Here is a 20,528-nt window from a genome sequence, read left to right on the forward strand (position 1 = left end):
GAGCCAGGATCCAAAATAACCTACGGAGGAGAACTGAGTAAGTGCTTGAGGAGGGAAAAGCTTTATGGCACTCAATAGGATTTGTTAGGGACCACCACGATTGATTGCCCTATTTCCATGCTGTGTAGACTGGTTCTGTGAGCAACTGCAGTATTGTATTTTGTATCGATTAGAATGGTGAGGAAATAAACTCTGTGAATTGTGGTCTTTCTCTGACTGACATGTGAGGGAGAGAGAGAGAGAGACAGAGAGAGAGAGAGAGAGAGCAGAGAGAGACAGAGCGAGAGAGAGAGAGAGTCAGAGGGGTGGGGGGGAGAGAATAAGTCTCAAAGGTATAGGACATGGTGAGAAGGGGTATGGGATGAATAGGATTGCTCCCCTGGGAGTTGGCAAGGACTCTGGGCTAAATGGTTACTTTGAGAATACCTGTGTCCTTCTGATCGGAAGATCATAGCTAAGGTTAATGATGCCGGTCACTAGAGGGTGTCGATCTTCCACCCGTCCTCTCATGAACCCCATTCTGTGCAGCTACTGGTTGAGTTCCCCTCCATTATACAGTTGTCCATCAGCCACAATAATTGGCTGCCGGCTAAATCCACAAGGTTGGCAGGAGTCCGTGGAATCCTGGTGAGACGATGCCTTGAGACCTTCAGATTGTATTGTTGCCCAGCACAATCTTTCCTCTCCCCATTCTTTCCCTCTTTCATTTCCATTGCCCCTCTTCACTCCTGTTGTATTTTAAAACCCATTTGAAATTGTTGTTGATTCTTTTTTTTTTTTTTAAAGCAAGCATCAAAATTTCCCTGGCATCTATCTGCTTGAAGTTTCCGAAACAGACACTGAAGTTATCGGGTCTGTTGTTGTAATTCAGTCGGCTACTAAAAGCTGTGTGGTGGTGGAGGGAAGGTTATTCGGGTGTGTGTCCTAAAAGCTGGGCAACTGTTGATTTGTAAGCAGAATGTAAAATAAGCATCAGGTGCTGGAATTCTGAAATAAAGACTGTGAAAGAGAAACCCAGTTGACCTAAAGTGTTGATTGTATTTCTCTCTCCACCAATGCTGCCTGACCTACTGATTTTTTGCAGAACCTTCTGATTAGATGACAGAGCTCCTCACACAGCCTATCCAACAACAAATTCACTGACGATAGACACAAAATGCTGGAGTAACTCAGTGGGGCAGGCAGCATCTCTGGAGAGAAGGAATGGATGATGTTTCGGGTCGAGACCCTTCTTAAGTCTACTCATTATATTTATATTCAACTCACTGATTCACAGGTATTCACTGACTGTTGGCCGCATTCCACCTGAATCACGTAGTAAGGCTTCAGTCTTCAGGAGCCGCTGTTACTTCTGTGCCTCACTGAGATTGGCACCCAAAGCACTTGAAAACTTCCATTTATAAACATGGCAGAGTTGTTTTGCAGCTAATAAATTCTTTTTTTTTAATTTTTTTTATTTTTTAAATTAGAAGTACAATAAAAGGCCTTTCTCACGGGGCGACTTGACGCAAGATGTAACCAGAGTGAAGTGGTCGTGGTCTAGCACGATATCACACGATATAACGGGGGGTAGACAAAGAGTTCCCACGGTACTCGGCATTTCTGATATTTGTGCGAGTGACTTATCCGTCTCCCGAGCTTTCCCGTTAAATCTTGAATGAACATTGTAAACTGTCAAGTGTAATTAAATCATCACGTGGCACAAATGATGTCATTTTTTTTTTCACACACTATAAATATCCTCCCTTGGTTGAATTGGCTCATTTGGAGACATGCCTGTACTAATGCCGTGACTTTACTGCAGGAAGATGCCACATTAGGAAGAGGGGGAGAGAGACAGAGAGAGAGGCACAGAGGCAGTGTGATGTACTTCGGGGTGACTGGCGGAAGAGAAAGAGCGCACATGACCTTGGTCTATCTGTGTGTGTGGGAGCGAAGAGAGACTAAGCAGAATACATCAGTCTTATTGTGTGTGGGGGGAGAAAGAGAGAGGTGGGGAGGGGGGAGAAAGAGGGGGGGGGGAGAGAAGAGAGGGGGGGGAGGGGGAGAAAGAGAGGGGGGGGGGGAGAGAGAGAAATGAGGGGAGATGTATATACACACACAAAGCAGAGTTTTACTGTGTATGTGGGAGACACAGATGGACTGAGCACAGTACCTCGGTCTTACTGTGTGTGGGAGAGGGGGAGAAAGAGACGTACACTCACAGAGGCAGAGTCTCTCAGCCTGTGTGAGAGGGAGGGAGGGAGAGAGAGAGAGGCACACACAAGGTGGATGTGAAATCTCACCTGCCTGTTTCAGTGACAGACACCCGCCGCCAGTAAATGAAGACACCCCCATCTGTCTCCCCCTCCTTTCCCTCGACTCCCCCACCTTTCCCTCCCACCTCCAGTCCCGTCCCGACCCCCTGGGAAACTGAAGGGAGCAACAATTAACTGCTGCCTGCCCGCTGAGTTAAAGAGTTCCCACGGTAGTAAGACGATGTTAGTTGCGCCCAAGTTTAAATTTCCAACGTGTGTTTCAGAGTAAATCAAAAACTGTCTGAATCAGCAAGTTAGACACAAAATGCTGGAGTAACTCAGCGGGCCAAGCAGCATCTCTGGAGAAAAGGAATAGATTCCATTTTTGGTCGGGACCCTTCTTCGGGATGATTGTAGGGGGGAAACTGGAAGCAAGAAAAGACCGGGACAAATCAGGGCCAACAACAGATGACCTCAGCAGGGTATTTTGAAGAGGGGTCCCGACCCGAAATGTCGCCTAACCCTTTCCTCCAGAGATGCTGCCTGACCCACTGAGTCACTCCAGCACTTTATGTCTATATTTGGTTCCCTGATAGGCCAATTGTTGGCTAGGGATAGTGTGATCCCAAGAGGGAACCATCGTTGCAAACCTTGGACTGGTTAACCAACATTTACTGCATGGGGATGGGGGGGGGGGGGGGGGGGGGGAGGGAGAGAGAGAGAGTGTAAGTTACCTAAAATTAAATAATTCAATGTTCATAGTGAACACAGACACAAAATGTTGGAGTAACTCAATGAGTCAGGCAACATCTCTGGAGAAAATGAACAGGTGGCGTTTGTGTCTATCTTCGGTAAAAACCAGCATCCGCAGTTCCTTCCTGCACAATGGATCTCAGTGTCAAGTCTCTGACTCCCGTTAGCAGGCCATTCGGCCCACAGCCCGCCCAGCGATGACTAACCCATGTCACAGGGGGATGGTGTGAAGGCGGAGTTAGACAGAGCTTGATTAATGTTACGGTTGGGGAATGGGCCATAATATGGCCAGGGAAACGCTGTTATTGGTGACGCCCCCTCCGCCCTTTCCCAGCTGTTCTCAATCGCACCCCTGGCCACACAAAAATTGATACTTTAAGAAGGAATACACGGAACATTTAAACTCAGAACGCTTCTAACAGAGTGAGCCATGTGAGCACTTTGATCATTCTCCCTGTATTTGCATTTGACAAAATAGTCGGAAAAAAATGTTTAAAAGTGTTCATACCTTTTGCTATGCCTAATTGGCCCTTACCTCTGCGAAAATAGTCTGATATTCGTAGGTGAAATGTCACCAACAATAATTGATTCTATTATTAATTGACTAATAATTGACTCTATTAGCAGAAAGATGCAATTCTGATCTAATATTATAAGTGCCTCTGTCTTTGGAAGCAACACCAGCAATTTATTAAATCTGACTACATGCGGCACAGTGGTAGAGTTGCTGCCTCACAGCCCCAGAGACCGGGGTTCGATCCTGACCATGGGTGTACCGGTTTCCTCTCACACTCCAGAGATTACAGGTTTGTAAGTTAATCGGCTTCGGTAACATTGTAAAATTGTCCCTGGAGTGTATAAGAATAGGTGGTCGGTGCGGACTCGGTGGGCCGAAGGGCCTGTTTCCGCGCTATATCTCTAAAATCTGAAGTTAGGTAATGTCTAAAGGAACTGCAGATGCTGGTTAATACGCACAAAAGGACACAAAATGTTGGTGTAACTCAGCAGGTAAGTCAGATCTGGGAAGAAAAACATAAAAAGCTGGAGTAAGTCAGCGTGTCAGGCAGCAGTGTCTGGAGAAAAAGAATAGGTGGCGATTCGAATTGGAACCCTTCTTCAGACATCCTAATCGGAATTGAGTCTGAAGATGTGTGTCGTCCCGAAACATCACCTATTTTTCTCCAGAGATGCTGCTTGACTCGCTGAGTTACTCCAGCTTTTTGTGTCTGTCTTCGTTTTAAACCAGCATGTGCAGTTCACTCCTTTACACGGGTCTCTGGAGAACATTGATTGGTAGCGTTCCGGACCCTGCTTCGGAAAGGCATCGATCGTGGATTGGCGAGGACTCCGAGCTGTATCTCTCAAAGAAGTACATGTGAAAAATTTCTCATGGACCATAAAAACGCGGGAACTTTCAGTAAAGTCCCTTTCAAAGATTATAGTTATTTTCTTGAATCTCATTAACATAACTCATGAATAAGTTGATGTCCATATGCGGATGCAAATCTTTATTTTGTAAATTCAATCCCACAGAAGACAATTTTTACTCGCCTTCTGTCCCCTCTGTCCAGCTTCCGGGTTCACCGTTCGCAGGAGTTCCCACGGTACACGCAAGAGTCAGTACGGATATCGCACTGGCCACTACATCCATATAATGTTGCAATGTTCAACCACAAGTGTACAAGTCACTCTTGGAGAAATTCAAGCTTGTTTGAATTTTCTCCCGAGTCACCAAGTTACACAAGTACCTGCCGTTAGCGCCACGGTGGTCCACGGTGGTCCACGAATGGCGTACGGTTATCGCAAGAGGTTCCCACGATGTTCAACTCTGGTTAACTCTTGCGTCAAGTCGCCCCGTGAGAAAGGGGTTTAAGTTTTAGAATTAGAATTACCTTTATTGTCATTCAGACCTTATGGTCTGAATGAAATTTCGTGCAGTAATACACACCACATATATCTTATTACATTTGTTGTACCCCTCCTTTTGAGCTTTAAGAAAGATAGAAATAAAAGAAGTAAGGAAAGTGAGAAAGAGTCGTGAAAGTGCAGGAAAGTGTTGGGAAAAGAAAGCCCATTAGAAAGAGAATTAGAGAAGAAAGTTAAGAAATAGACCCCAGAAAAGAAAGAAAGAAAGAGAAACAATCACTCTATTATAAAAAACTCCGCAAAAAGGGATCTGCCAACCATATTTTTCACCCCCCGTTACCAAATCCTGGCACCATTTATTTTTTTTAAATTACTATTGCACCTTATGCTTGTAGTAAGTCCATAAATGCAGACCACGTCTTTTGGAAGTGGTCTGCTTTGCCTGCGAGGAGGAGTCTCATATCTTCCAGGTGTAATGTTTCGAACATGTTTGAAATCCACATTCTTATTGTTGGTAAAGGAGCATTTTTCCAGAATTTGAGTATAAGCTTTTTTCCCCGTTATTAGCCCGTAATTAAATAAATTCTTTTGAAACTCATTTAGTTCAGGGCTACTTTCCATTATTCCAAAGATAATCCATTCTGCTTTTGGTATCAGTTTTATTTTAAATAGTTTTGTGAAGATTTCAAATATTTAGTTCCAGAATTTTTGGATTTTTATACAAAAAACAAAAGAGTGCGCTATGGTAGCTTCTTGTGACTGACATTTATCACAAATGGGTGAGACGTTAGGGAAAAGTTTATTTATTTTGGTTTTTGAATAGTATAGTCTATGTAATGTTTTGAATTGAATTAGAGTGTGTCTTACATTGATCGAGCATTTATGCACATATAGTAAGTGTTTATCCCAGCTCTTTTTTGAAATTTTTATAGCTAGTTCTTGTTCCCAGTCTCTTCTAATACCGTCAGTTGTAGGTATTTCTATATTTAAAATAGTGTTATATAAGTATGATATTAGGTTTGCTGATTCAGCCTTTGTCTTCATTGCTTCATCCAGTAAGTCTGGTGGCATGTTATGATAGTCTTTTGTGTATTTTTTCAGAGAGTCACACTTTTGAAGATATTTAAAATATTGATTATTTCTCAAATTATATTTCAGTTGTATTTGTTGAAATTATAGTAATTTTCCAAATTCATACAAGTCTCTGAACGTTTTGATTCCTATTCTTTCCCATTGTGTAAATGATTTATCTATAGTAGAAGGTTTAAACGACGGATTATTGACTATTGGTGATAAAAGAGATAGATTTCTTAATTGTAGGTTCTGTTTTATTTGTGTCCAAGTTCTAATTGTGCTATGTATAATTGGATTTTTATTGTAATTTTTGTTATTCAGATTCATTGGTGAGAGGAGGGTCGCTCCTATATTGCACGGAGAGCAGTCCTCTCTCTCCATTACAATCCAGTCCACCTGCTGGGCAGAGTTGTCCAGCAGGTGAATCATATTTTTAATATTTACTGCCCAATTATAGGACATAAAGTTAGGGAGTGCTAGACCACCCAGCTCTTTGGGTTTGCTCAGATGTGTTCTTTGTATTCTGTGGGATTTATAGTCCCATATAAAATTTGTAATATCTGAGTCCAGTTTTTTGTAAAACTTTTTTAGAAGGTATATAGGGAATTATCGAAATACATATAGGATTTGTGGTAGAAAGATCATTTTTATAGCATTTATTCGACCTATTAAAGACATCGGGAGCGTTTTCCAGAATTTGATTAGAGTATTTAGTTTCTTAAGTAAGGGACTATAATTGGCATTAAACATAGCATGATAGTTTCTAGTAATTTCAATTCCCAAATATTTAAGTTTTTCTGTGGCTATTTTAAAGGGGAATTTTAAGAGATGTGTTGAGTCTTGCGGTTTTATCAACATAATTTCACTTTTGTTCCAGTTTATTCTGTATCCTGAGAAAGATCCAGAGTCCTCAATTAGATTTAGTATGTTTGGTATACTAATTTGGGGGTTTGTGATGTACAGTAGCACATCGTATGCATATAAAGATATTACGTTATTTGAATATTTTGTATTATAACCGTAAATATCCGGGTGTGTTCTGATTATTTCAGCTAAAGGTTCAATTACCAGAGCAAATAACAGCGGTGATAATGAACATCCTTGTCTATTGCCCCTTGATAATTGGAATTTCATAGATAGTATATTATTAGTTAATATTCTAGCCGTAGGTTTGTTATATAATAATTTTATCCATGCGATGAAGTTCTCTTCCATTTGAAATTTTTGCAATACTTTAATCATATAATCCCATTCTACTTGGTCAAATGCTTTTTCTGTGTCCAATGAAATGATTGATAACTCTTGTTCTTGAGGTTTGTGTGAATGCATTATGTTAAGCAGACGTCTCAGGTTATTAAATGAGTGCCTCTTGGGTATAAATCCCGTTTGATCCTCGTTTATTAATTTACTAACATATTTACTTAGTCTTCTAGCTAGTGTTTTCGCTAATATTTTTTGATCCATATTTAACAATGCAATAGCTCTGTATGAACCTGGTTCTTCTATGTCTTTATCTTTTTTACGTATTAATGTAATCGTTGATTCTGCTAGTGTTTCAGGTAGGATTTTTTCTTTAAAAGCATATGTATACATTTTCTGTAAACGTGGTGTAACTATGTCTTAAAAACATTTATAAAATTAATTACTGAATCCATCTGGTCCTGGTGTTTTTCCATTCTTTAGTGTGTTTATTCTGTCTTCTATTTCCTTAGATGTAATTTGTGCTCCCAGTTCCTCTTGTTCCTTCAATTCTAGTTTTGGAAGATTACAATTGTCCAGGAACTGGCTGTTTAATACATTATTTCATCCTTTTTAACGTGTTTAATGCTTTTTAACGTGTAAAAAATGAGTAAACCTAATTGCACCACAGCAGGTTTTCACAAACAGCAGTGAGACTACATTTTACTAAGATAAGTTGTGGAATAAATATTACCAAGGAAACCATAAAAACATTTTTTTAATATCGCCCATGAGGCAGACATCTCTTCCAAGAGATGGCATCTCAGACACTTAAGAGAGTGCACTCCCTCTGTACTGCACCAACATTTGGCCTGGATTTGGCTTTGGAGTGTGACTTCAACCCAAACCTTCTGACTTATTGATTAAGCAGAATGGACCTTCACTCCGAATACCAACAAAAATTTGATTTTGTTAAACTTTGTTTAACGGGGTCAATATTTTGATGCAAGACTATTTAGTTTCCAGAATTTTTTGTTTTTATTTCTGATTATCAGCATTTATAGTTTTTTTTGGTTTTAAATTAGACCTGCACACTCTTAGGTTTTGAAGAATGAGAGGTAAACTTGCAGCACTCAAAATTGGCAAGAGGGATTCTCCGAGAATGTTTCTCTGGACTAGAATATCCACACCCTGGCCAATGGTCTCAATTTAAAAGACTTGGCCATTCAGGACCGAGATAAAAAGACATTTCTTCACTCAGAGCAGTAAATCATTGGAATTCTCTAAGGGGGGATTCTCGCAAGAGGGCCCTGGAACCTTGGTCACTGAGGATATTGGAGACAGAGGTAGATAGATTTTTGGATATTAAGCGAATGGAGGGATTATGGGGTTAGTGCTGGAAAGTGGTGAAAGCTCAGCCATGATATTATTGAATAGTGGAAAAGGCAAATGGAGATGAATGGCTGCCTCCTGATTCTGTTTCTCATGGTTTATGTTTTTCATGATAAACGGCAACTGACTACAGAATGAAACGATTCACAGGTTCAACTGCACAGTCAAAAAGCATGGAAACCATCGAGCACCCATTGACAATAATCCCATTTTATTCTCATTGTCTCCTCAACTCCGCCAGATTTGACTACTCGCCCACATCCAAGGAGCAATTTGTAGTGGCCAATTCTCCTCCCATCCTGTGTAGGAAGGCATTGGTTTACACAGAAGAGAGACACAAGACGCTGGATTAACTCAGCGGGACAGGCAGCATCTGAGATGCTGCCTGTCCCGCTGAGTTACTCCAACATTTTGGGTCTATCTCCGACCATCCTGCCAGTCAATTGATTGCCTGGCTAAAATGTGGATGAGTAATGAAGGAGGTGGTAATAGGGAATCAAGATTCAGAAGAATCAGTACAACAAAAAGTACAGAATGGTAATAGGAATATAGCTCACGGAGGTATTGTCGTAATCCTCAGTCAGAGGAGGAAGATACATAGGCTATGTGGATAGAAATCCTCAGGGACTATGTGGACCATATTTGACTAAGGAGGCATGGAGATTATAATTGTGACCCATGTAGGAACTGTGGACACACAACTCTGATTGATGGTAATCAAAAGTTAAACTATAAGTACTGAAAATCTGAAGTAGAATGTGTTGAAACCACTCAGAGGTCCATGGGACCCATTGTCCGACTTATGGGACCAAGGATTGAGCCAGACTGGGAATGTTTGAATAACTTGAAGGTGGATTGAAATGCAGCAACTCTTGGCCAATGACTTATTCCTGGGCACAACTCACAAAGGGACAATATATTTGGATTCAGAAGGCTGGAGCTTAAATTCCTGGTACTCTGACATCAGTCTTGTGGAAGGAAGTGTTCCCATTGTTCATGAATACCTGTTAATCAAACTGATCAATTGATTGACTAGATGGGCCTTAGATTAATAATGGGGAGGAGGGGTGGAGTTCAGGACTATTCAGTTTGAAGACGCATCCGGAATCCAAAGTAATCTTTCAATTTGACTAAAGGCTAGAAAATTGTGGTGCTAATGAAGAATGGTAATAGGAATCAAGATTCAAGAGAGTTTATTGTCGTGCAATCAGCAACTGAAACAAAAAGTACAGAATGGTGGAAATAGTCAGAAGGTCAGTTAGCATCAGTGGAGAGATACAAAGCTTCAGTCAGGTTGAGGGACTTTTCACAGAACTAACAACTAAACATATATCGGGGTAGAAGAGTAAAAGGTTGAAAGGAGCTATGTTGGGGAGGAATCTGCCTACAGACAGGAAGTGACACAGCTGGCGTCCTGGTGCCATCGCAATAACCTGGAGCTCAATGCTCTTAAGAGTGGAATTGATTGTAGACTTTAGGAGAGCTCCCCCTCCCCTCTCCCTACTCACCATCAACAACACCACTGTCACATTTGTGGAGTCATTTTAAGTTCCTTGGAACCATCATCTCCAGGGACCTTAAATGGGAGGCCACCATGGACTCCACATTCAAAAAGGCCCAACAGAGGATGTACTTCCTGTGGTAGCTGAGAAAACACAATCTGCCACAGGCAATGATGGTCGGATTCTATACGGCCATCATAGAGTCTGTCCTCACTTTCTCCATCATGGTCTGGTTTGGCTCAGCCACCAAGCATGACAACCGTAGGCTGCAGTGCATTGTTCGATCAGCCGAGAAGGTTGTTGGCTGTAACCTTCCCCCCATCGACGAACTGCACACTGCAAGGGCCAGGAAGTGACCGGGTAAGATCATCTCTGACCCCTCTCACCCTGGCCACAAACTATTTGAAGCACTTCCCTCTGGAAGGTGACTCCGGACGTCAAACCCACCACAGCCAGACATAAAAACAGCTTTTTTCCACGAGCAGTAGCTCTACTCAACAGCCAAATGTCTGTAGCCCCCTTTTGCTCTGGTATTTTATTTCATTCTTCACATGTTTAAATTATAATGTTTTATTCTTAATTGTTTACTGTATATCGTGGTGTTACTGCGAGCAAGGCAAATTACTTGTATGTATACATACTTGGCTAATAAAATATATTCAATTCAATTCAACGTCTGAGTGTAGCATGCTGCGAATTGGTATCTGGATAAGTTAATGTCAGAAACAGTGATGTGAATGTATATCTGTTTTGCCTGCTGCTGATTGACATTACAGGATGACCAGAGTTTGGAAATTAAATGTTCCAGGTGCCTGACTTTTAGAGTAGAGAAGTTAAAAATAGCAAAAGAGGTGGGGGAGCTATTGTAGGGAAGGTTGAGATGAAGGCAGATGGAGAAAAGATCTTAGCTTACTTAATATGAGTTGAGCTTTGAAATGGCAAACAGCAGAAAATGATGTGGAGACTACTTTATTGGCCTCCTGTTAGTAATAATCTTGGGCTGAGCAATATCAAAATGTCAAAGAATATGGGCCAAGGGTTATGCAATGATCTATGGGGTGCTTTACTCTACAAATTAACTTGTCAAACGTACATTGGTGGGCGAGTTCTTCAATTTCTTTACTACAAATGTCTTCTGGGCAATATTTGAGCACATATGGCTAGTGCTTATTGGAGTTTAGACGAACGAGAGACCTTATTGAAACATACATTGGTATTGAATGCAGGATGTAGAGTCATAGAGTCATACAGTGTGGAAACAGGCCCTTTGGCCCAATTTACCGACACCGGCTAACATGTCACATCTACACTAGCCCCACCTGCCTACATTTGGCCCATATCCCTCTAAACTGACTTGTCAGCGATAAATTTCATTTGTTGGCCTGCCTTTGCAACTAGATCTAGTTGAATCCTTCCTCTCAGTCTACTGTACCACTGGTTTGGATGTCATCTGCAAATTTACTTACAATGTTAACTGCATTGTCATTCAAAGGTTGTAATTTGTCCCTAGTGTGTAAGATAGTGCTAGTGTACGGGAATTGCTGATCGGCACAGACTCAGTGGTCTGAAGGCCTGTTTCCGCGCTATATCTCTAAACTATACTAAATTCCTCAGCTTCCATGATTTTCTCCTCAGTAAAAACGTGAGAAGTATGCCATGCTGATATCTGTCCAAAGCTAGAAGCCAGATCTTGAAGGTGAGATGGAGGAAATTTAAAAGGGACAAGAGGGGTAAGTTTATTACATATAGAGTAACTATCTAGTAATAAGCTGCCAGAAGATGTGGAGGCAGGAAAAATAGCCATATTTAAGAACCATCTGGACAAGTACTTAAATGAACATGGAATTGAGAGATATGAAATTAATGCAGGCAAATGGGATTTGTACAAATACGAATGATGGTCGACATAGACATAAATTCACGTTATAGGAGTAGAATTAGGCCCTTTGGCCCATCGAGTCTACTATGCCATTCAATCATGGCTGATCTCTGCCTCCTAATCCCATTTTTCTGCCTTTTCCCCATAACCCTTGACACCCGTTCTAATCAAGATTTTGTCTATCTCTGTCTTAAAAAATAACCACTGACTTGGGAGGCCAAAGGGCATGTTTCTAAGTTGTACAACTCTATGACTTGTAGATTTGGAAATTGAGAAAGTATTGACCACTGATGAGGTTATTGGTAATGATTTATCGTACATCCAGTGCAAGCGTTGTGTCCGGGTGGGGTGGGGTGTAGACTTCTGCCAGCATGGCCAAAGTGAATTCCAGTGGCAGGTAGTAGGGTTGGCACATCACTGTTAGCTACTCTAAGTCTGGGGGGGCAGGAAATCGCCAGGATCATTAAGTTGAGGCGGTGGCTTGTTTCCTGGGATAGCTTGTTGCAATTATATTGCACTCTGATTAGAACACAGCTGCAGCACCGCGGACAGTTTTGACCTTCTTATTTGCAGAAACAATTACTTGCCTGGAGGGGTGTATTGATTTCTGACATGGCCTGGTTGTTTCATGAGGAGAGATTGAGAAGAACAGTCATGCAGTTTATAGAGTTTAAAGCAATGAGAAGTAATTTCACTGAAGTCTATAGAAGTATACTTGAATGTATTCCCATTGATGTGACTAGATTGACATGGAAGATCCTGTTCCATGCGTGCAAATTTGGGAACTGGAGGGTCAAGACTCAGTAGGTCATTTTGGATTGAGATAAGAAATTCGCAGAATTGTGAATCTTTGGAATTTTCAACATCATTGAAGACCCATCTCTTCACCTCTGCCTATCCTTAGCCCCACGTCCCCCTCCCTTTTCATCTGTGCATTAATTGCCTCGTATTGTGTTTTGAATTGTATTCTGTCTTTACTTTGGTTACTAGTCATGTCTCTACTATTTATTTCATTCCCCTTACATGTTTTTCCTCTACCTGCTAAATTTTTGTAAGGTGTCCTTGAGATTCTTGAAAGGCGCCCATAAATAAAATGTATTATTATTATTATTATTATTAATAATTTATAAGTTTATTCAAGCCTGAGCTGATAGTTTGTTGAGTACAGCATGAATGGATAGGAGAAAGGTGGAGTTAAGAAAGCCAGCCATGATGTTCAGTTTAGTTCAGTTTAGTTTAATGTCACATGTGGACAAGGCATAGTGAAAAGCTTTTGTAGCGTGCTAACCAGTCAGCGGAAAGACAAGCCATTCACAGTGTACAGATACATGATCATGGAATAATGATGTTACAAATGGTGGAGCAGGCTACATGTGCTCCTCTGGTCCATATCTCTTATCACTTCTGATGCTCTTACGATCTTTGTGTGCTCCTCTACATTAAATCTGGGACGGTGACCTGGTTTAAAGACCATGAGGTAGCAGATTGCAGTGGCAGCTGATTACTGATAGTGCCTCTTGGATGCTCCGTTTGGAATCATCCTGTTAAACTGGTGGCAGTGCCACACAGCATAATGGCAGATGCGAAGGGTCGGAGACACAGAGATGCAGAGCTCTGAAACGGGCCCTTCGGCCCAACTCATCCACACCAACCAAGGTGCCTTCTGTAGCTAGTCCCACTTTACTGCATTTGGTCCAAATCCATCTAAATCTTTCCTCTCCAATGGAGAGTCTCCATGTATGTGCTCAAATGTCTTTTAAACATTGACCAATCCTTGTGGCTTCAATGTTACTCTTGCAAAGGTGAATGCATCTGCATGGTCAGACTGAAGTCGGGAGTGGGAGGTACATAGATAAGGAAGTGTAAGGTGTGAAAACAGGACCAGGGGAGGAACAACATCTCATATTTCACTTGGGCAGCCTACACCCCAGCGGTATGAATATTGAATTCCTAACTTCAATTAACCCTTGCTTTCCTTCTCTCTCCATCCCCTCCCCTTTCCCAGTTCTCTGACCAGTCTTACTGTCTCCGACCACATTTTTTCTCTGTTTGCTTTGTTGTTACCTTCTCCCAACTAACAATTATCCATTCCACATTTCCCTTGATCTTCATTCCCTTTGTTATGTTTTCATACCTTACACTTCCTGATGTATATATTTTCTTATCTACAGTGCCGTCCATAATGTTTGGGATCCATCATTTATTTATTTGCCTCTGTACTCCACAATTTGTAATTTGTAATAGAGAAAATCACATGTGGTTAAAGTGCACATTGTCAGATTTTAATAAAGGCCATTTTTATATATTCTGGTTTCACCATATAGAAAGTACAGCAGTGTTTATACATAGTTCCCCCATTTCAGGGCACCATAATGTTTGGGACACAGCAACTTCATGTAAATGAATGTAGTCATGTTTAATTTTTTTTGCATATCCTTTGCATGCAATGACTGCTTGAAGTCTGTGATTCATGGACATCACCAGTTGCTGGGTGTCTTCTCTGGTGATGCTCTGCTAGGTCTGTATTGCAGCCATCTTTAACGTTTGCTTTTTGGGGGCTAGTCCCCTTCAGTTTTCTCTTCAGCATATAAAAGGCATGCTCAATTGGGTTCAGATCGGGCGATTGACTTGGCCACTCAAGAATTGACCATTTTTTGCTTTGAAAATCTCCTTTGTTGCTTTAGCAGTATGTTTGGGATCATTGTCTTGCTGTAGAATGAACCGCCGGCCAATGAGTTTTGAGGCATTTGTTTGAACTCGAGCAGATAGGATGTGTCTATACACTTCAGAATTCATTATGATACTACCATCAGCAGTTGTATCATCAATGAAGATAAGTGAGTCTGTACCTTCAGCAGCCATACATGCCCAGGCCACAACATTCCCACCACCGTGTTTCACAGATGAGGTGGGATGCTTTGGATCTTGGGCATTTCCTTCTCTCCGCCATACTTTGCTCTTGCCATCACTCTGATATAAGTTAATCTTCATCTCATCTGTCCACAAGACTTTTTCCCAGAACTGTGGTTGCTCTTTTAAGTTCTTCTAGGCAAACTAACCTGGCCATCCTATTTATACGGCTAACCAGTGGTTTGCATCTTGCAGTGTAGCCTCTGTATTTCTGTTCATGACGTCTTCTGCGGACGGTGGTCATTGACAAATCCACACCTGACTCCTGAAGAGTGTTTGTGGTCTATCGGACAGGTGTTTGAGGATTTTTCTTTATTATAGAGATAATTCTTCTTCTGTCATCAGCTGTGGAGATCTTCCTTGGCCTGCCAGTCCCTTTGCGACTAGTAAGCTAACCAGTGCTCTTTCTTCTTAATGATGTTCCAAACAGTTGATTTTGGTAAGCCTAAGGTTTGGCTGATGTCTCTAACAGTTTTATTCTTGGTTCTCGGTCTCATAATGGTTGCTTTGACTTTCATTGGCACAACTTTGGTCCTCATGTTGATAAACAGCAATAAACATTTCCAAATGTGATGGAATGACTGGAGGAAAGACTAGGTGCTGAGAGCTCTCTTGTACCTGCATGCAGGAGGCAATCAAACACACCTGAGCAATTACAAACACCTGTGAAGCCACGTGTCCCAAACATTATGGTGCCCTGAAATGGGGGGATTATGTATAAACACTGCTGTGATCTCTACATGGTGAAACCAAAATGTATTAAAAATGGCCTTTATTAAAATCTGACAATGTACACTTTAACCACATGTGATTTTTTTCTATTACAAATCTCAAATTGGGGAGTACAGAGGCAAATAAATAAATGATGGGTCTTTGTCTCAAACATTTTGGAGGGCACTGTCTGTATCTCCCACTCCCCTGATTTCAGTCTGAAAAACGTCACCCATTCCTTCTCTCCAGAGATGAAGCCTGACCCGCTGAACTACTCCAGCATTTTGTGTCGATCTTTGTGCCTTGTCTGTGTTACATATTGCTGATGTGATGTGAGGCTGTGGGACATGTCTCGCGGGGTAGGTTATATTGATGGAGTGAGAAAAATTGAGGCACTGTGTCAGGTGGATGATGGGCAGAAGTGGCCAGTACTGATGCCCAGGGCTCCATTCTGGGGCCTTTTCTGTTTAACATCTACATGCTTCCACTGGCTCAGATCATGAAAAACATCAAAATATGTTACCATAGTTTCGCAGACGACACACAAATCTACATAACAATATCACCAGGAGACTATAGTCCAATACAAGCACTGAGTAGATGCATTGAGCAAATCAACGATTGGATGAACTAGAATTTTCTCCAATTAAAGAAAGAAAAAACTGAAATAATTGTTTTTGGAGCCAAGGGAGAACGATTAAAAGTTAGCACCCAGCTTCAAATGGTAATGCTAAAAACAACAAACCAAGCCAGAAACTTAGGAGTAGTAATGGACTCAGACCTGAACTTCAACAGCCACATAAAAACAGTCACAAAGTCAGCCTACTATCGCCTAAAGAATATATCAAGGATTAAAGGACTTATGTCTCAGCAGGATTTGGGAAAACTTGTCGATGCATTTATCTTCACAGGCTCGACTACTGTAACAGTGTCTTTACAGGTCTCCCTAAAAATTCAAAACGCATTGATAGTTTACGATTATTTAAATGGTAAATGTAGCTTCAGAAGCGTTTTCATTTTGCATGTTAAAACCCACCTGAGAACCATGGGCGATTTTGCAATTTTAACTGACGGATTTTTGACTTTTAAAACTTTTCATGGTTTACAAATGCACTAAATGATAAAAAAGTCAATAATGCCTGACTTTTGATGAAATGCAGCGAACAAACCGATAATTCTCGGATCGTTTGGGATCTGCTAAATCTCCACGGCAAAACTCCACGGGTCACTTCAGCATTTAGTTTTTATGCACCACAGCTCCCAAACTCCCAGAAAACTGCAGGTTAGCTGCTATCTCAGCTTTTTTACTGTAAACTTAGGTACTTGTCTGTCACGGTCACCCTTTCAGGCACAGTAAATTTATTAGCTCCTATACTGGCCGTGTTTCGATGTTTTTTATTCTATTTGAAAGTGCGTGTTTTCCCATTCACTAACATGTACCGGATGTATAGCATGTACTCCACTTCAAATTTTCGGTCACGTGGGTGTGGATCTACGCTCCAGTGACCTTTCGTGAAATCACCCTATACAAATAAACTTGCCTTGCCTTGATGCAAGCGGAATGTATAAGCAAGTTACCCCAGGTTGGAGAATTCAGTATTGAGTCCAAAAGATGGCAAATGTGCCCAGACAGAAGATGCGGTGTTGCTGCGCCTTGTTATATTGTTTCAGGAGGCTGTTGTCAGACAAGAGTGGGATAGTGATGGAGAATTAAAGGGGCAGGCAATTAGGAACAGGGTGATTCCTGTGATCTGAATGAAGATGCTGCACAAAATAATATGCTGCACAAAGTAGCCTGGGTTTAGTTTTCCAATGCAAAGGAGACCATATTTATGAACTCTGAACTCAGTACACTAGATTTGAATTTTTGTTGGCAAATGGATTATTTTTCCAGTGTCATGGGTATGTGGCAAAAGACTGAAATCAGGAGAATTTATGAGACGTGTGAGAGAGTAAATTGCAGGGATACAAAAAAAATAAAAATTGTTGAGATTGTTCCCTGGGAACCAACATGGACTAGATGGGCCTGATGGCCTTTGTTTTTCGGAACGTAAGTAAAACATTACCCTGCCCAGCTGACATCCACAGGCAGACGACACAAAAATGGCCGATCATGTATGTTGTTGGGTGGAATTAGGCCCACTCGCAGCAGCTAGTCTTCATATGGAAGACACAAGAGCCTGTAGGAAAGATACTGGAATCATGAGCAAAAAACAGTGCTGGAGGACTCAGCAGACCAGGCAGCAACTGTGGCGGTAAAAGATATGATGACATTTGGGGTCTGAACCCTTCTTCATATGGAAGTTGCCCAGTTTAGTGTGGCTAGGCCTGTGTTTTTGTGATTGTGTTTATTCGTTGATCTTAGGTTGTACATTGTGTGGACTCATTTAGATACGACAAATTGTCATTTTTTGGAAGCATGGAAGATGATTGTGTTGACCCTGTACCTTTGATATTTGACAGAGGAAGTGGAAGAGGAGATGGAAAACGCAGAACTGCAGGAGCTCTCCGAGAACGAACGGCACCAGCTGAAACATCGCGAGCTCTTCCTGTCCCGGCAGCTGGAATCCCTCCCAGCAACCCACATCAGGTAACCACGGGGCAGGGAAGCAGGGGACCTCTTCACAGAGCTGACAGCTCAGACCTGTGAATAAAAAGAAAAAGCAACTTTATTAAGGTACGAGGATAAACATTTGATAGGATCCCGAGGGGCAACTATTTCACTCCGGGTGATGAGTACATGGAACGAACTGACACAAGAGATAGTTGAGGCAGGTACTACAACAGCATTAAAAAAAACACTTGGATAGGTACATGGATAGGAAAGGTTTAGAGGGATATAGGCCAAATGCAGACAAATGGAACTAGTTTAAACGAGGCATCTTGTTCGGCATGGATGAATTGGGCCAAAGAGCCAGTTTCTATGCTTTTTGAGAACCCAGTTGATTCTCAAACTCCTTCAGAGAAGAAATCTGTTACAAACTTACCTAACCTGACCTATCAATGACTATGTCCAATGGATCCCTAAAAAGCCCCAAACATCCATAATAGACAATAGACAATAGGTGCAGGAGTAGGCCATTCGGCCCTTCGAGCCAGCACCGCCATTCAATGTGATCATGCTTGATCATCCCCAATCAGTATCCCGTTCCTGCCTTCTCCCCATATCCCCTGACCGCTATTTTTAAGAGCCCTATCTAGCTCTCTCTTGAAAGTATCCAGAGAACCTGCCTTCACCGCCCTCTGAGGCAGAAAATTCCACAGACTCATCACTCTCTGTGAGAAAAAGTGTTTCCTCGTCTCCGTTCTAAATGGCTTACTCCTTATTCTTAAACAGTGGCCCCTGGTTCTGGTCTCCCCCAACATCGGGAACATGTTTCCTGCCTTTAGCGTGTCCAAGCCCTTAACAATCTTATATGTTTCAATGAGATACCCTCTCATCCTTCTAAACTTCAGAGTGCACAAGCCCAGCTGCTCCATTCTATCAGCGTATAAATGTTACATCAAAGCAGAGTAGAAACCTGGACCTAAGGTTGACTGAGCTGCTAATTTTTTACATGGCAGAGGTACTCCCAGCTGAGTTGAACTTGCAAAATCCTGCTCATGGCCATCTTAGTATAGGGGGCATAAATGGGAGAGCTAAAAACCTATTTCCGCTCTTCCTCGTTGATTTACCTGTGAATGATGCATCAAACCATGAATGCCTTCGTCGAAATGAGCACTGTACGGTCCTTATGCAGATGAAATCCTAACTTCACACCGAGGATACCCTTTTATGGCACAACAGATGTGCTACATGGAACACAACCTGATTTCCAAGACGTTCTGTAAAATATCATCAGCTGTAGAAATGTTTAACCTCATGGGCTGGCGTGTTCCTCCCTCTACCACCACTGTCAAACCAAGTGATCAATCCTTGTTCAACAATCCTTGTTCAATTTGAGAGCAGCATCAGGTGTACCTACAGATGTGGTGCAGCTGCAACACCGTACTGTATGCGTGCTAAACAGCAACGCCAGCATGCGATTGACAGAGCTAAGCAAGCCCATAACGAACTGATCAGATTGAAATTCTGCAGTCCCACCATATCTTGTCATGAATATTGGTGGGTAATTGAAGGAGGGGAAGATCTCCAGGGATGTCCCCAAAGTCAACATTAGTGGAACCCAACAGATGGGTGGTAAAGAAAAGGACAAACCATGTCCAGCCCCTTGTTCCAAGTGGATGGTCCATTTCAGCATCCTCCAGGATTCCCACCAGCACAGAAACCAGTGTGTAGCTAATTTAATTCACTCAAGGTGATATCAAGAAATGGCTGTGAGCACCGGGTACAAAAATAGTACAGGATCAATCAACAAACCCAGAGTAGGACTGGAGATCTATGCTCCTGAACTGGTCTCTGGCCTCTAACCTCTGAAGGGTCTTGATCCGAAACATCACCTATTCCTTCGCTCCATAGATGCTGCCTTACCTGCTGAGTTTCTCCAGCATTTTTGTCTACCTTCGATTTTTCCAGCATCTGCAGTTCTTTCTTAAACGGTCTCTGGCCAAGTTGTTCTAGTAATCTTGTATCACTGACATATATGTGACAATGTGGACCATTGCCTGCTTGTGCTCTATCCATGAAAAGCAAGTTAAATCCAATGTCAAGGCAGCATTTCACAGATTATGGCCTCAAGGATCCTTGGTAAAACTGAAGTCAATAGGCATCAAAAGGGAAACAGTCCAATGGTTGAAGTCAGTCCTTCCACAAAGGATGCAGTTGTGGTTGTTGGAGGTAAATTATTTCAGGACAAGACATCAGTGCAGAAGACTACAGGGGAATGCCCTGGACCAAGCATCTCCAGTTGCTGCATCAATGATTTTCCATCCATTGTTAGGTCAGAGCTGGACTTGATCCCTGGTGAGTTTAGTATCATTTACAATTCCTCAACAAATAAGGTAGCCATCCGTCACGCAGCAAAACTTGGACATCATTCAGGCGTGGTCAATAAGTGAAAATGAACATTTACACGAGAAAAGTGC

The 20,528-nt window shown here is 41.8% G+C and overlaps 1 protein-coding gene across 3 annotated transcripts in view; it reads left to right on the forward strand.

Moving 5' to 3' along the window:
* Positions 1–20,528, forward strand: part of LOC129700464 (metastasis-associated protein MTA1-like) — a 126,797-nt gene that overhangs the window by 36,645 nt on the left and 69,624 nt on the right. For all 3 annotated transcript variants that reach the window (XM_055640970.1, XM_055640972.1, XM_055640971.1), the window contains exon 4: positions 17,967–18,093. In XM_055640970.1, the coding sequence (XP_055496945.1) occupies positions 17,967–18,093 (127 nt within the window). The remainder of the gene's footprint in view (positions 1–17,966; positions 18,094–20,528) is intronic.

This window comes from Leucoraja erinacea, chromosome 9 (assembly GCF_028641065.1).
Source record: "Leucoraja erinacea ecotype New England chromosome 9, Leri_hhj_1, whole genome shotgun sequence".
Lineage (NCBI taxonomy): Eukaryota > Metazoa > Chordata > Chondrichthyes > Rajiformes > Rajidae > Leucoraja > Leucoraja erinaceus.